At 22.9% G+C, this 14,804-nt stretch overlaps 2 protein-coding genes across 9 annotated transcripts in view; one reads left to right on the forward strand and one right to left on the reverse strand.

Annotated features, from left to right (window-relative positions):
• The window catches only part of LOC102680331 (probable WRKY transcription factor protein 1), a 17,705-nt gene extending 11,654 nt beyond the window's left edge, over positions 1 to 6,051 (forward strand). For 3 of the 7 annotated variants that reach the window (XM_031514983.1, XM_031514980.1, XM_031514982.1), the window contains 9 exons: positions 1 to 116; positions 415 to 544; positions 736 to 873; positions 1,101 to 1,277; positions 1,372 to 2,673; positions 2,749 to 2,897; positions 3,204 to 3,544; positions 3,849 to 4,115; positions 4,362 to 6,051. In XM_031514983.1, the coding sequence (XP_031370843.1) occupies positions 1 to 116; positions 415 to 544; positions 736 to 873; positions 1,101 to 1,277; positions 1,372 to 2,673; positions 2,749 to 2,897; positions 3,204 to 3,544; positions 3,849 to 4,115; positions 4,362 to 5,740 (3,999 nt within the window). In that variant the 3' untranslated portion in view covers positions 5,741 to 6,051. The remainder of the gene's footprint in view (positions 117 to 414; positions 545 to 735; positions 874 to 1,100; positions 1,278 to 1,371; positions 2,674 to 2,748; positions 2,898 to 3,203; positions 3,545 to 3,848; positions 4,116 to 4,361) is intronic. The other 4 variants (XM_031514986.1, XM_031514984.1, XM_031514985.1 and 1 more) reach the window with 4 other exon arrangements.
• A 1,526-nt stretch (positions 6,052 to 7,577) lies between these two features.
• Positions 7,578 to 14,804, reverse strand: part of LOC102681615 — an 8,692-nt gene continuing 1,465 nt past the window's right edge. Inside the window, exons 2-4 of one of the 2 annotated variants that reach the window (XM_006609008.2) lie at positions 10,585 to 10,622; positions 9,665 to 9,913; positions 7,578 to 7,856 (exon numbers count right to left, since the gene is read on the reverse strand). In XM_006609008.2, coding sequence (XP_006609071.1) covers positions 7,740 to 7,856; positions 9,665 to 9,913; positions 10,585 to 10,622 — 404 coding nt within the window. In that variant the 3' untranslated portion in view covers positions 7,578 to 7,739. Of the gene's footprint in view, positions 7,857 to 8,428; positions 8,941 to 9,664; positions 9,914 to 10,584; positions 10,623 to 14,804 lie in introns of those variants that run through there. The other variant, XM_031515028.1, reaches the window with a different exon arrangement.

Genomic DNA, 14,804 nt, shown 5'->3' on the forward strand with positions numbered 1-14,804 from the left:
CATTTGGCAAAAGAAGCTTTAAACATACCCCATTTGTCTATGTATGAAATGGAACGAATGCTTTTAATACCAAGAGCTTCTAAACAATTGGCAAATATAATGACATCCTTGTTAAGGTAAAATAATATATAATTGCATTAATATAATTTTATTATTAATATTATATATATATAAAATTAACTTAATATATAAATTCAAATGTTCATAAAAAAAAAAAATCTAAATTGTTCCATTAAATCCAAATTATATTTAATTTTAATATTAATTATATTATAGCTATTCAATGTGATTAAATAAAAGTAAATTAAATTAAATATAATTTACATAATAGTAATAAGTATATAAGCAAAATAAATTAACATAAATATTTCTATAAAGTAATTATTTTCAAATTAATAAAATTTTTAATTTTAGTTCTCCCATGACAAAAGCAAAATTGAGAAAAATACCACCAATGCCGTACGAATTCTGGACAAATATCCTTGCTTACAAAATGAAAAGTTGGTTCAAAATTTACGAAGCTAAACATCAAAATGCAGTAAAAGTAAGCATTTATCATTTTTATATTGTAATAATGATGATTCTCTAATATTATCATTATCACTATTATTACTATTATCAATATTATCGAATTATTGTAACACATTGTATTATTTTAAATATATGTATAAATTGATTTTATATATAATAGCATTTTATATTATAATAATTAGAAATATAGTGAAAGATTTTTAGGTTTTAGAAACTATCGGCGTAGAACCGGAATTTTGGAATGTTTTTCCCGATGCTCCTCTATTGAATGGAAAAGATTTTGAAGAGCTGACTTTTAAACAAAAAGTTTGGCTTTTGAAAACAGTCTGTGATACAGTTATGGTATGAAAAAAATAAAATGCATGGTATAGTGCTTAATATGCTTAATGAAATATGAATTTTAAAAATTAAAAATTTTTTTTTTATTTGTATATAAAATAAATTTATATATTGTGATTTCATTTATAAATATTATAATTTAAATATTAGCAATATTTTTATTTGTTTAATGTCAAAATTTAATTTGATTAATAATTTTGTTTATTATTGCTACAAAATACAATTTTTAGCACACTAGAAAAACTGTACAAGAGGAAATAGCCAAGCAACCATGGGAAAACCAGTTTGAAACTGTTCTAGGCATTGATCGTTATGGAGCAAGATATATTTATTTTCCTCAATTTCTTAAAAGTGATTTGAGAATTTATAGACATTGTCTTGATAATAAAATTCTGTCCACAGTAAAGGTATATAATTGCTAATAATTTTTATTTATTTCTTTTTATTAATTTATTTTTTTATTAATAATTCCTTATTAACAAAAAATTAATTCTATTTCAGCCAATCAAACCTAAATTAAAAACAGAATTGGAAAACAAAATACTAAATGAAAATGATTCTGTAAAAAAAAAAACCAAATATAGAAGAAGAAAATCACGATGGAGTAATGGATTACCTCCAAAATCAAAGAAAAAAATAAGTAAATGTGATGACAAACTTGTGAATGATTGCAAGTGCACTAGTGACAGTGCAATAGGCTCATTGATAAATGAGGATACGAATTTTAGTAGTACAAGCACTTGTAGTAATAATAATAATAATAGCAATAGTAATAATAATAATAATGATAATAGTAATAATAATAATAATATCAACTTAGATATTATCAATGTCGAAAGATTGAGAAGTTCGTCGAAGTGTTCGAAAGATGCATCCCAAAAAACATGCTGTAAAAGCACAAAATCAAGTGGTTACGATACAAGCAATTCTAATCACGTCATTTCTGGTAAGAGGTTATCTCAAAAAATGTTTAAAGGATTTTCTGACAGTAGTAATAACGTTAAATGTGATATAGAAATAATCAACGGAATTTTGTCCAATCTGAAATCGGAAACTAATGAAGAAAAAGTAACAGGAGATAATGATATATCTTTAATCCATGTTTCGAAAAACAAATTAAAATTAAATCCGACAAGGCAACAATATTTAGATTCAATGGATTTACAAATAAACAAAGATAATTCTGTAGATAGAACAATTGATAATTTATCTACTACTTCAAAAACAGATGATGAAAAACTAAATGAAATTATCAGCGCAGAAAATTTAAAATTAAATGATAAAAGTTCAAATGATATTCATAATGTAAGAAAAACGCATCAAATATCGATTATATCAAAATCTGATGATGAAAAATTAAATGAATCAAGAACTCATACTTGTAGCCAAGAAGATAACTTTTCTGAAAAAAAAACAGGAAGCAGAGTTCTTAGACAAAATGGAAAATTTAAAGAACAGAAATCAGATAATGAATCAGACCAAACAAGTAAAACAAATGAAATAGAATTATTTGATGATAAGGATCTTTCTTTGAGCGAATTGAGAAGCATACTACAGAAAGAAGCGATGGAAGATGATTTTTCTTTCGATGAGAATAGCGAGAATGGCAAATATAATCTTAGAAAATTGAATAATAAGAAAACAGATGATTCGAAACATGAAACAGATGATTTTAATGTGATGCTCTTGGAGCTTAGCACTTCGAAATTTCAACTTGTAGCTGATAGTCTTAGTTCATTGAGAGATCTTATTTCTTCTTTTTCACAAAAAAGTAATAATCCAAGTACTGATACAGATACTGATGTATGTAATCATTTTTTAAAATTTCTATTTATAATCTTTTTTTAATCATTTTTAATCATTTGTATATTATTTCAGGCTGAACTTATGCCTCCCTGTGAAGTAAAATTAGTTAAAAGAATGACAGAATTACTAACCTCTTTGGAAGAAATAGAACCAGCTTTACGAGATTCAATGAAAAGAGCAAGAGGAAAACTTCAAAAAGAATGGACTAATTTTAAAGAAGGGTATTTATTTTGTATACAATATATCGCATAATATAATTCAATCATGATATCACATCTCATTAAATTTAATCTGGGAAATAATAATGATTTTAAAAGAAAAAAATAAAATGTATATATTTGATAAATATAAAATTTCTTAAAATTTCCTTTATTTATATTCCCAGATTAAAAATTTATCTTACCTGAAACCTCTTGAACTTGCTACAATTTGTACATGATCTGTAAAGTGGAACTTATCCACATTTTTTCAGTAATATTGTTTTCTTTATCAAGTGTGTATAACAGATAAGTTGCTGTATGTTGTAGCAGTGCGGAGGATCAGGACTCATCTGGGGAGGGTCTCGGCTCTAATTGGTGGGTTCTTGGATCGCAGGGCTGTCAATTGCCAACTTCAGGAGACGCAACGTTACAAGCGTTACCGCAACTTACCGTATCCTCAGCTGGCTCCCAAAACATCTCCAATAAAAACGACGAAGAAATCATTAAATGTACAGAACACAGTAAGAATGTCGAACAAGAATGTAAAGAACCTCAAAATGAGAATTCACAAAACGAAATACAAAGAGAACAATCTGAAAGAGACGAAAGTAACGCTCAAGAAAACACAGGAATTGAAGGAGAGACAAAAGAAGATTCAAGCGAAGAAGGTAGAAATGAAATAATAATGATTATTATAATTAATAATTAATCATAAACTATCGCATAATACAAATTTTTTTTAATAAAAAAAATTATATAACATCATCAAAAAATTATATAATATTCATATAATATATATTATGTACATGATGTTTATGATATATTTATATTTTCTATATATATAATATTAAATTTATATTATAATATTAAATTTATTCTCTCTATTATATGATGATTTATATGGTGGTTTATAAAATTTTTTCAATATAGATAATTCAATATAATAATCAAATTTTTTTGTTATAAAAATAGAACATCAAACACGAAGAGTCTTACGAGCCCGAGGCATTTCCTCATACACAGAACAATTTTATTCAGACGACGATATGGAGGAGAACGAGCTGGAGGAATGGACCGACTTTGAGGCCGTGTACGCGGCTCCCAGCACACAGACCAGTGCATCCACTCCACACTTTGGTCCGAAAGTCAGATATGCTGACGATAGGACAAACGAGGAGGAGGACTCAGACCAAGATTGGATTCTACCAAGCTCTCGCAAAAGGAAAAATAAACGTCCGTGTGAGTATGCTAATATAAAATCCTTATTTTGTTTTTAAAACTTAAAAAATGATCAATAATTGATAAATAATATATAAATAATAATAAAATTTATTCAATATAAAATAATATATAAGTATAAAAATTATGATGATTTATGTTTTTTAAAAAATGTATTTTTATTTATATGAATAATCAACATTTAAAAAAATTAAAGATGTAAAATTAAGGAATAAAATCATGAACAATACAAAATTATATTTTTAGCTGCCAATCGAAGATTAAAATCCTTTCAACATAAACTACAAAATATCAAAGTTGATGCTCTTCAAGATGCAGCAGAATCAAAAATAACTTCTTCCTCTAATAATAAAAACAATGAAAAGGAACGTCCTAAAATCAAAGAAATCCAAATATGTAAACCAAAGAAATCGATCAATTCAAAACCTTCTAACAATAATATAGAAGAGAACCAAAAGGCTATGGTAGAAAATAATCCTAAAGAAATAGTGCCTTCCACAGAAATAAATTGCAAAGTAGAAAATGTTGCAAGCGTACATTCGGAGCTGGACATTAAAGACGAAGGTCCGATCTATGATTCTGTACCAAATCAAATTGATAATAATTATGCTACAAATTTTAATTCTAATTATGTAATGCTTAAGGCTGATCATAATCCAATGAATTATTATGTAATGCAACCAAATTCCACAACTGTTGTTTCACAAAATGCAATTGTACAATCTGGACCAGTAGTCTCAAGTATCATACCACCAATTCAGCATGGGTATTACGTACAAGGAGCGCAAAATTATATTATTCAGAATCCACAATCGAATTTCGTTCCTTCTCAACCATTTCAACCTCAAGGACCGCAAATGATAACACCTCAACAATTTGTCGGTCATCCTGGTTATGTACCTTATATGGTATCTACAGCTCAACCTGGATATGCAACTACCGATTCACAAATTATTTCTCAAGATATATCTCAAAATACCTCGTTTCCAGTTCATCCTAATCCTGCTCCATTAACTAGACCTTCACAAAATAGGTATTCTATACCGAGACAAAATTATCCGCATCCTAATGGAGCGGTTATAAGAAGTAGTATGCCCATAAGAGGAAATATCTCACGGTCCAATAATTCTAGAACCACGAAAAATATTCAACAACAACGTAATACTACTATTAGAATGCAAAAACCAAAAAAACCACAAACATCTTCAGAAAATACTGGTCAAAAAACTACTTCTTTAATTGTTCTTAGCGATAGTGATGATGAAATTGAGATGATTATTACAGAAAAAACAAATCCCGAGTCGGATGGGGAAAAAACAAAAACATCTAGAAAAAATACAATGCAGGCTAGGCAGAAACCAATGGTTACGTCAGATTTAACAATTAAGCCAACAAAAGGTGCAATTCCTCCGCAAATAATTCAACGTATGAATCAAGGAGGAATTTCTATAACACCAGTTAAACCTACACCACCGGTTCAAAATACTAATACACAATTAGTGGTAGTTGTGAATGAAACTGGAAGTCATTATGCCTTAGCACTGCCGAATGGAAGTAAACTGATTCTCACACCCGAACAAGTTGCGCAGATTCGAGCATCAAATGGTGGAAAACTCATCTTATAAAATTAATTTAATTTTAAATGAAAAATTTTTTCTTTTTTTAATGAATAGAATATATTGAGATAATACATTTTGATCTCTGGTTTACTTATAATATACTTTTGACATTGATGTTCCTACAGTATATAACAGAGATCTGTATAATATTTCTTGGATTTTACGTAAATAGTAAAAACGATATATTAATTATAAAATAATGAAAACATCTATCTTTCAAATATCACATCACTGTTTCAGTGAATTTATTCCTGAAACATTTCACTTTATGCTTAAAAATTTACGCATAAATAATTTTGTGAGCTTTATCTATTTAAGAAAAAAAAATTTATAACACGTATTATACTTGCACGTTTGAATATATTTAATATATTTTAACAATGTTTTGAATATTTCTCTTTTCATTTATAATGTTAGAAAGATACTTGAAACCTGTGATGTCTATATTTTTTTGTATATTTTTGTTACACCATGTTGAAGCAATATTTGTATTAAATTATACGAATCTATTGGATATTCTAACGAGATATTAATTTTTGTCAAGATTAAAGAAAATTTAAAATATTATAATTTGTAAAAATCATTTTATAAAGTAAGAATATTATATTTTGCATATTTTATAAAAATATGAAATATTATACTGTTTTATATCTACAAATTACAAATTTTTAATTTTCGATTTTGCAATTATGCATATTGTAAAAAATTATTAATTGCAAAATAAATTGTGGAGGGATATTTTCTATATTGTCCAACTTCGAATGAGATATCATAAATATATGTATATTATTATTGAACACTGTATGCATTTTTTAGTCAATAATATAATATGTAAATAATACATATTTATAGATAAATAGAATAATTTATAAAACTATTACTTGACATTAAAATTACGAAAAGCTTTGGTGTAAAACAATCATTATTCTATAAATTTTAGTATCTAAAACTTTTGTAATATGGCTTATTAAAAAACAATGATACATAAAATGTATGAAGTTAAAAATCTAGTAAATATTGTAAAAATTATTAAAAATATATACAATTCATTTGCATAATTATTAATAAATTAAAATAATTACATTAAATTATTTAAATTGTTAAAGCAAATAAATGCAAGTGAATTATATATATAATATTTTTAGTTTTAAATTTTTGTTATATCTCACCATGTATTTATTTATCAACAATTTTTGATGTGAACAAAATGTTATAATGTTATTCTGTTTATTATGCAATACATAAATTAATAATATTTTATGTACAAATCATATATTTATTATGTAATAAGAAGAAATTTCAATGAAATTTTCACTGATGAAATTAATTTTTTATTTTTATCCAAAACAATGAATTTTTTCCAAATATTCAAAACAAATATTTTTAATTTAACAAATATCATTTAAAAAAGATTTATTTTTTTCAGAGATTAATTATATTTAAACAAAAATATTATTTTATTTGCTAGAAAAAACTAATTATTAAATCATTAAACATTAAATTATATATTTTATAACTATTTTATAACTATTTTTTAAAATTTCGAATTTTAAAAAATAAATAAAAAATATAAAACAAAAAAGAATTTTAATAACGAACTGTTTTTTATTTTATATTTTATTTTATGTACATGTAATAATTTACAAATGAAAATAGTATTTATTGCTATATGTCATTTTCTAACTTTACAAGCTGATATGTTTATATTACAAAAATGCTATATTACAAAAATGCACTAAAAAGCTTTATACACTTTACAGTGAATAGGAACGTTAAACATTTTAATAACAAGTTTGTTTTTTTTTAAATATGAATCACCAAATAACTGAATTTATTTACAAATGTCACTATTAAATATCATAATAACTGAAAAATTAAATTATATAAATAATTAGGAAAATAATTAAAATAGTTAAAATCTTAGAAAAAAATATTAAATTGATCATAAAATTTGTCAATAATTGTATTATAAAAAAAATTATAAATTTATAAATAATTTTTCTTATCAATCATTATCTTTAATTTGATTCTTCTTTTTATAGATATCTTTATCAAAAGCAAGGAATCTTGATAAACGTGAACCATTGTATGGTGTTTCACTTCCTGGTGGATGTAATCGCATCTAAAACAAACAAAAAATATTTACAAAACGTATACATAAAAAAAGATAGAAGTTTTTTAAATTGATGATATAATTCATTTTCTTCTTTTTCTTAATTTACTCAAAACATCATGAAATAAATATTACCTACCACAATGTATATATGATGTTTAATGTAAAATTCTATCAGGTAATCTTCAGGTTCATTTCATTCAAAATTGATGAAGTTTAAAAATAAATCAACACTTTTAATTAATAATTTCAGTTAACAACAAATTATATTTTTTATAAGTATATAAACGAAATTTTATCATATTTTTAAAAAAAAATTTAAAAGCAAAAAAAATGTTTTATAAATTAATATAAAAATAAATTTCTTTTTATGATTTTGTGATTGAACAATGATGATTTTAAATTTCGAATATAATTAAATCTTATTTTTATCATAAAATATTCATTTTATATATACACAAATGAATCAAACGAAAGAACGAAACAAAATAATGCAAGTTAATGTGCAATCGGTTATTGGGTATCGGTTATCATACATCACAATCATCGAAGCTTATTTGGAAATGTAATGATCAATTTGCCCAACTCCATTTGTTAGTTTTATTATTAATGTTATTATTTAAAAAAATATTACAAATTCCGGCCACCAAGCTCGGAAACTACAAAATAGCACCGGTAAAATCTTAATTTTTTAATATAAAAAAAAAAAAAATATTAAATATTTCATGTCATAAAACTTAAAAAAAAATTATAACTATGAAAATCAATTTTCTAAAAACATTCAATATTGTTACGTGCTATAAGAACGTCTTAAATGTTTACATTAATGATTTAATTAATTGTTTCATTGTATAATTAATTAATTGTTTTATAAAACTTATGTCTATTAATAAACTAATTGGCAGTTTGAATTTAATCAAAAATATAATGCTTTATAATTATGGGATTGGAGATTGCAAGCTTGAGCATTAATGGAGGACCATTTGCAAAATTGCACGCGATGTTCGATCGTGCAGCATCAATTTCTCATCTATTTCTCGACGAAGTCATCCATGGTGTTCTCATCTCCCTCCGCTTTGTTTCTGAATCGCTTCTGTAAGAAAACAAAACCGACACCAGTCGCGTTACACGTAATGAATATGGTGTTATATTGATGATAATCGGATGATGCGTGCATCACTAATAAAACTTAGCTTAGCTTATTTTTTTTACTGTGATTTTCTGAGATTCAATTGGAATTTATATTTTAATTAAATTAAACCATCCATCCTACATATTGATATTTATACATATCTTTCATTTCTCTCTTATTAAATTATATCATTTTCTATATTATTATATATTTAAAGATAATTTTTTCTTCTATTATTTTAATATATTTGAACAACATTTAAATAAATTCATGTAATAGAATTTTTTAATACATAAATATTATAATAATTAATTATCTAATTCAAAGAAACATAAGTCAACAATATTTAAAATTTAATTCTGATCATATTTAAATATTTTTTAGGAAAAGTTCGAATTTGATACACAATTGTATTCATTTTTACTTTCATTCTTACTTTTTTAATTTCCAATTAAATCTCATTATAAGAAAGTTTAATCGCGTTAACGTGGAACGCGTGAAATGCAGTTCAAGCGCATAAGCTCCTTCTTAACAATTTAATTAAAACATTGTTTTTCCGTTTTATTTATCTGATCTATTCCATCTATCCCAACCGTGTATTATCTATACACATTCGAAAATTTCCCAATGTTCAACCGCTTTTGGTTGAGAAATTTCAAAGTCCATGACCTCATCGATGACTCACCATGATTCTGTATTTCTCTTTACACGCATATTCGGTTTCGTCTACATCATTATAACAATCGCTCTTGTAATCTGGTGGGATCGGTTTTCCCTCAAATTGGCAAAGTCTTGATAATGGTTTCGCGGTCACGAGCATTTTCTCAAAGCCAGTCGGTTTCTGTTGTGGACAGTAAAATACATCTGGAGTGTTTTTGTCGAAAACAATGCTTTTCCGCATCATATCACCAGCTTCTGTCGTTACAAGAAGTACCTGATGAAAGGAATTTTTCGATTACTATAATTATCTTTAATTAGTAAATTTTGTGAAATAACAAGTAATAGAGTTTTTCATATATTTTATAAATAAATATGATTTTTTTTTTTAAGAATTTTCATTTGTTAATAACTTTGAATATAAAATTCTTAAAAATTTTAATAAAAAAAACTTTTGAATGATGTCTTTGTAACTTACTTTTTAAACATTTTCGATTAAATATTTCTATTTCTCTTTTCTTTTAAATATTTTAATTTATAAATATCAAATTAAAATATTTTCTCTTTTAAAAACTTGATATTCGATTTATCTTGTCATTTAACATGACATTCTTTTTTTTACATCATTAACTTTACTTTCCATTTGTGAAAGGATTAATATTCTTTGAGTAATATGAATTTTACGCAAGAAAGCAAAGTATGCAATTTGCGTATGATTTCTTTTAGATTTTAAATAGAGCTATGCCAAAAGGAGAAAAAAGAAGAAAGAATAACGCGGAAAAGTTGAAGAAGGAAATTCGAACGTTAAATTACAAGGATGAATTTTCATTCTCACAACGATTTCTCCGATTCATTAATTCGCTAGGAACAAATTAGAATGCTACGTGAACACTTTTGAGGAAGTATGAAAAGCAGGAAGCATAAAAAAGTATAAGTTAAGGTACTTACGGTAAACACAGCTACCACACTGCATATATATGTGATCCCTAAAAAAAAAAAAAGAAAAACATGAATATATTACTGCTTGGAAAATGTAAAAAATATATTTTGAACAAAATAATTTTTCTTATTAATAATTTTTTTATTATATTATCTTATTAAAAAAAATTTTTAATAAAAATAATCATTATAAAATTGAGTATCAAACTAAGATGACGAGTTGTACAATTACATATACAATATTTTTATGCAAAAAATTATACATATAATACACACTAAAGAAAAATGATGAATTCATTTATAAAAAGGAATTAAATATAGAGAGTTTTATTATTAAAAAAAAATTATAATAATTCAAACTGCTTAAAATATGTTATCACTGAGATATTAAACTCTTACTTATATTTAATTTCTATAGAAAATTTTTACATTCATTATTAATTCAACTTTTTTATTGTAAATAAATTAAAATTCACTTTTTTCAAAATTAACAAAAATATAAATCATTAAAGTTACATATGTTAATGTCTAAATATTTTTGTGACTTATTGTATATATACAATACTTGAAGAAAGGAAAGACAAAAAGATAAAATATATATTTCTTGGAAAAAATTTTGAAAAAATATATATATATTAAATTGATAATATATATATATTATATAATAAATGTATTATATATATACACATCTATTCTATTATACATATTTTTCTTTATATGTATTTATATTTATATATATATTTATATAATAATAATACATTAATTATATACATATTTAATACAATAATAATAATACATAATGTAATAATATAATATATATCATAAATATTATATAATAAAAATACAAAATAAATAATATAAAGATATTAATATATTCATGAGAATATATTAATATTCTTAAAAGAATCAATTTTAAAAACGAAAACAAATAAACGAAAAAATTGATATACAAAAATAAGGCTTATTTATTAAGTTATAAACAATTTAAATTTCTGTTAAATGAAGTGAAATAGATATACAATTCTATTTCTATTTTATTTTATCTAATTGAAACTTCAATCACTTATAATTCGTTAAATAAACTTCGATATTTTTACATAACAAACAAATGTATTTTATGTTTGCTTTAGCTTCTATAATCGATATTAATTAACTCATAAATATATTCTTATACTTTATGTATATAATGAAAAGTATATAAATTTTTTATGAAATGAAGAAATGAAAATGAAATTTAATCTCGTTTTTATTAAAGAAATATTATTAAAACAAAACAAAAGAGTTTAATTCTGAATTAACTTACGCAAGTACTAACTTAGCATTTTATATACGGGCAATGAAATATTTAGCATTTACTTTTATAATACTTATCCGTAAACAAAATTCCATTTTTATTTCATTCGAACATTCTCCAAGAATTAAATTTCATATGATGCATTCTTAAATAGTTATTTACTTTATTAAAATTGAGATTTTATTAAATTATCTTTTTTTTTAAATGGATATTTTTTTGATATTAATAATGATAGAAGTTAAATATTTGGCTAAATGTAGTTTTGATTACGATTTGATCCTTTAAATGACAATGTTCCTATTAAATCAAAGTGATTATAAATCTGCCTTATAAATTAGAATTTATAGAAGAACATTTTTTTAATTAATTTTTTAAATTAATTTTAAAATTTTTTAAATTAACAATCTTTTAGCTATGGAAATATTTTTAAATGATTTGACTTAAATTTAATAATAATAATTGAATTAAAATATTAATAATAATAAAAATACAAAAGAAATTATGAATTATTATTATTTATTTATCAACGATGAAATTTTATTATTTATACGAATGAAATAAATATTATCATCAGGATTCTAATAAGTTTAGTAAAATATTTATAATTTTAAAAAATCTATAAAATGAAAAAATGTTACATTAAAAAAAAAAAAGTTAAAATTTTTCGAATTAATTTTACTTATGGGATATGTAATATAAAAAAAAATATTATAGACGAATATTGAAAAACCAATATTATATTGAAAACTTTATTTTCTTCAACAATATAAAATAATAGATTTCGCCAAAAATATAAAAATCATGACACTTTTCAAATAACAAAGAAATAAACAATTTTCGAAAAATTATATAAAATTCAAACAATTATCGAGAATCATTTGATTCCAAAATTCAATGTCATTTATAAATGAATTATCTCTTGATGGAGACATGATTTCATAAAGAGAAAAACTTGCTAAATATGATTTTTAATCAAAATCATATACGAGAGTATTTTTGGATATATTAGTAATCTAAAAATAATATATATTTAAAAAAATTATTATTGAAAATAATATGATTTACACTATGATTTTTATGACTTCATACTTCTACTTATGACATCATGTCTATAAATAATTTATACAATACAAATATGAATACAAATAAAAATTTTAAATTGGAGAAAAAAATAAGTATATATGACATGATAAGGATGAATAGATATTGAAAGTGATAAAATAAAAAATTGAAATAGAAAAAATAATTTTAATTCAGATTTTAATCCAAATTATTTGAAAATCAAATATGAAAGGATGATTTCAACTTTTCATTCGGCTTAATTCTCAATAAAACAGAATTAAAATTGTTATTACCAAACTCTCATATACAATAAATATATGAGAAGAATGAATGAAACATGAAAAAAAATCACCATTATTTATTGCATTATCAATAATATAGAAAACTAAAATTAATATATAATTTTGAATTAAAAATAAATATAAAGAAAATAAAATATAAATTATTTTTTAAAAATATAGCTCATTATTAGCTGGATTCATGAATTTAAACTTGTATAAAATATTGTAAATATCAAAGAAATATATTTTAGTAATAAATCGAACATTTCAAATTGACAATTTTCTAAAACTCTCTATAGATTTATAAAAATATAAATTACATTAAAATAGTATCGAAAGAAATCAAAACATTTTTTTAAAGTTTGCCACGTATACACTGTCCACAAGAAACACAGTGAATTTTGAAAAATAAAAATATGAAAGAATCTATTTTGAACTCACTATTATATTATTAATGAATATATATTATTTCTATTATTTTATAAAAAAAAATTATTATTTTTTTTCTTCTATAATAAATTATTAAATAATTATTATTTTATTTTTATTGAATCAAAACTATTTTTTATATAATATTATTAAATTGAAATTATTGATGATGGTACGATAATATAGATAAAAAATGTTATCATTAAATTACAATTCAACTTCATATATGTATATGTTATATATTAAGTAAACGTAAATTATAAAAACTAGGCCGCTAAGAAAAAAGTCAATGCCGTCTATTTACACAATACACAATTCCTCTTTTCAATCAACTTTACTTACGATATCGTCATTCAAATTCATTAAAATTATTGATTGAACTATTTCAAAAATATGTATAAAATCAATATTACTAATAATTTAATTAAAAAATATTTACATAAAATAATTTTAAATTTAAATCTTATATCAATATTTTCAAATTATATATCATAATAAAGATGTTTGTTCATCAAAATTTATAAATCAACCAAAAATTATAACAACAAATTTTTATTTGAAAAATCAAAAAAATAAATTATTAATATAAAAATTAAAAGAGAGAGAATTAAATGAGAATAAATATAATATAAAAAGAAGAAAAGAGAACTAGTTATATATACATATGTAAAATCGGAATTATCTATTCATTTTTCAAATATTTATAAAAGAAAAAAATGAGAAATAGATAATATTTCATTTCATAAGACAAATATCTTTGAACAAGAAAATTAATATTTATAAAGAGCATATGATAATATAAGTCAAGAGGAATTATTACAATTCCCTTGAACTGATCTTTATTCTGAATTTATTTAACTATATGTGTCAAGTAGGAGGATACAGACATTATTTTTATCCGTCAGATCTATTATCGATCTTAAGCAGCGCTCAAGCGCGTCTTCTGCAAGGACAACGAGGTCGGTTCCGCGTGTTACGTTCGATCTGGTTATTCCTATTTCAGGATACCGATCTCGTTAAATCGATACCCTTCTGACATTTTGTTGATACTACATCGAAAACTCGAAAATATAAAATAATAATCAATTAAATATCATTTTCTTATTAAATCATTAATAATTTTTAATTTCATTAATTTTGTTATTATTCTATACACAATATAT

The sequence above is a fragment of the Apis dorsata genome, unplaced genomic scaffold, assembly GCF_000469605.1.
Source record: "Apis dorsata unplaced genomic scaffold, Apis dorsata 1.3 scaffold_52, whole genome shotgun sequence".
In the NCBI taxonomy this organism is placed as follows: Eukaryota; Metazoa; Arthropoda; class Insecta; order Hymenoptera; family Apidae; genus Apis; species Apis dorsata.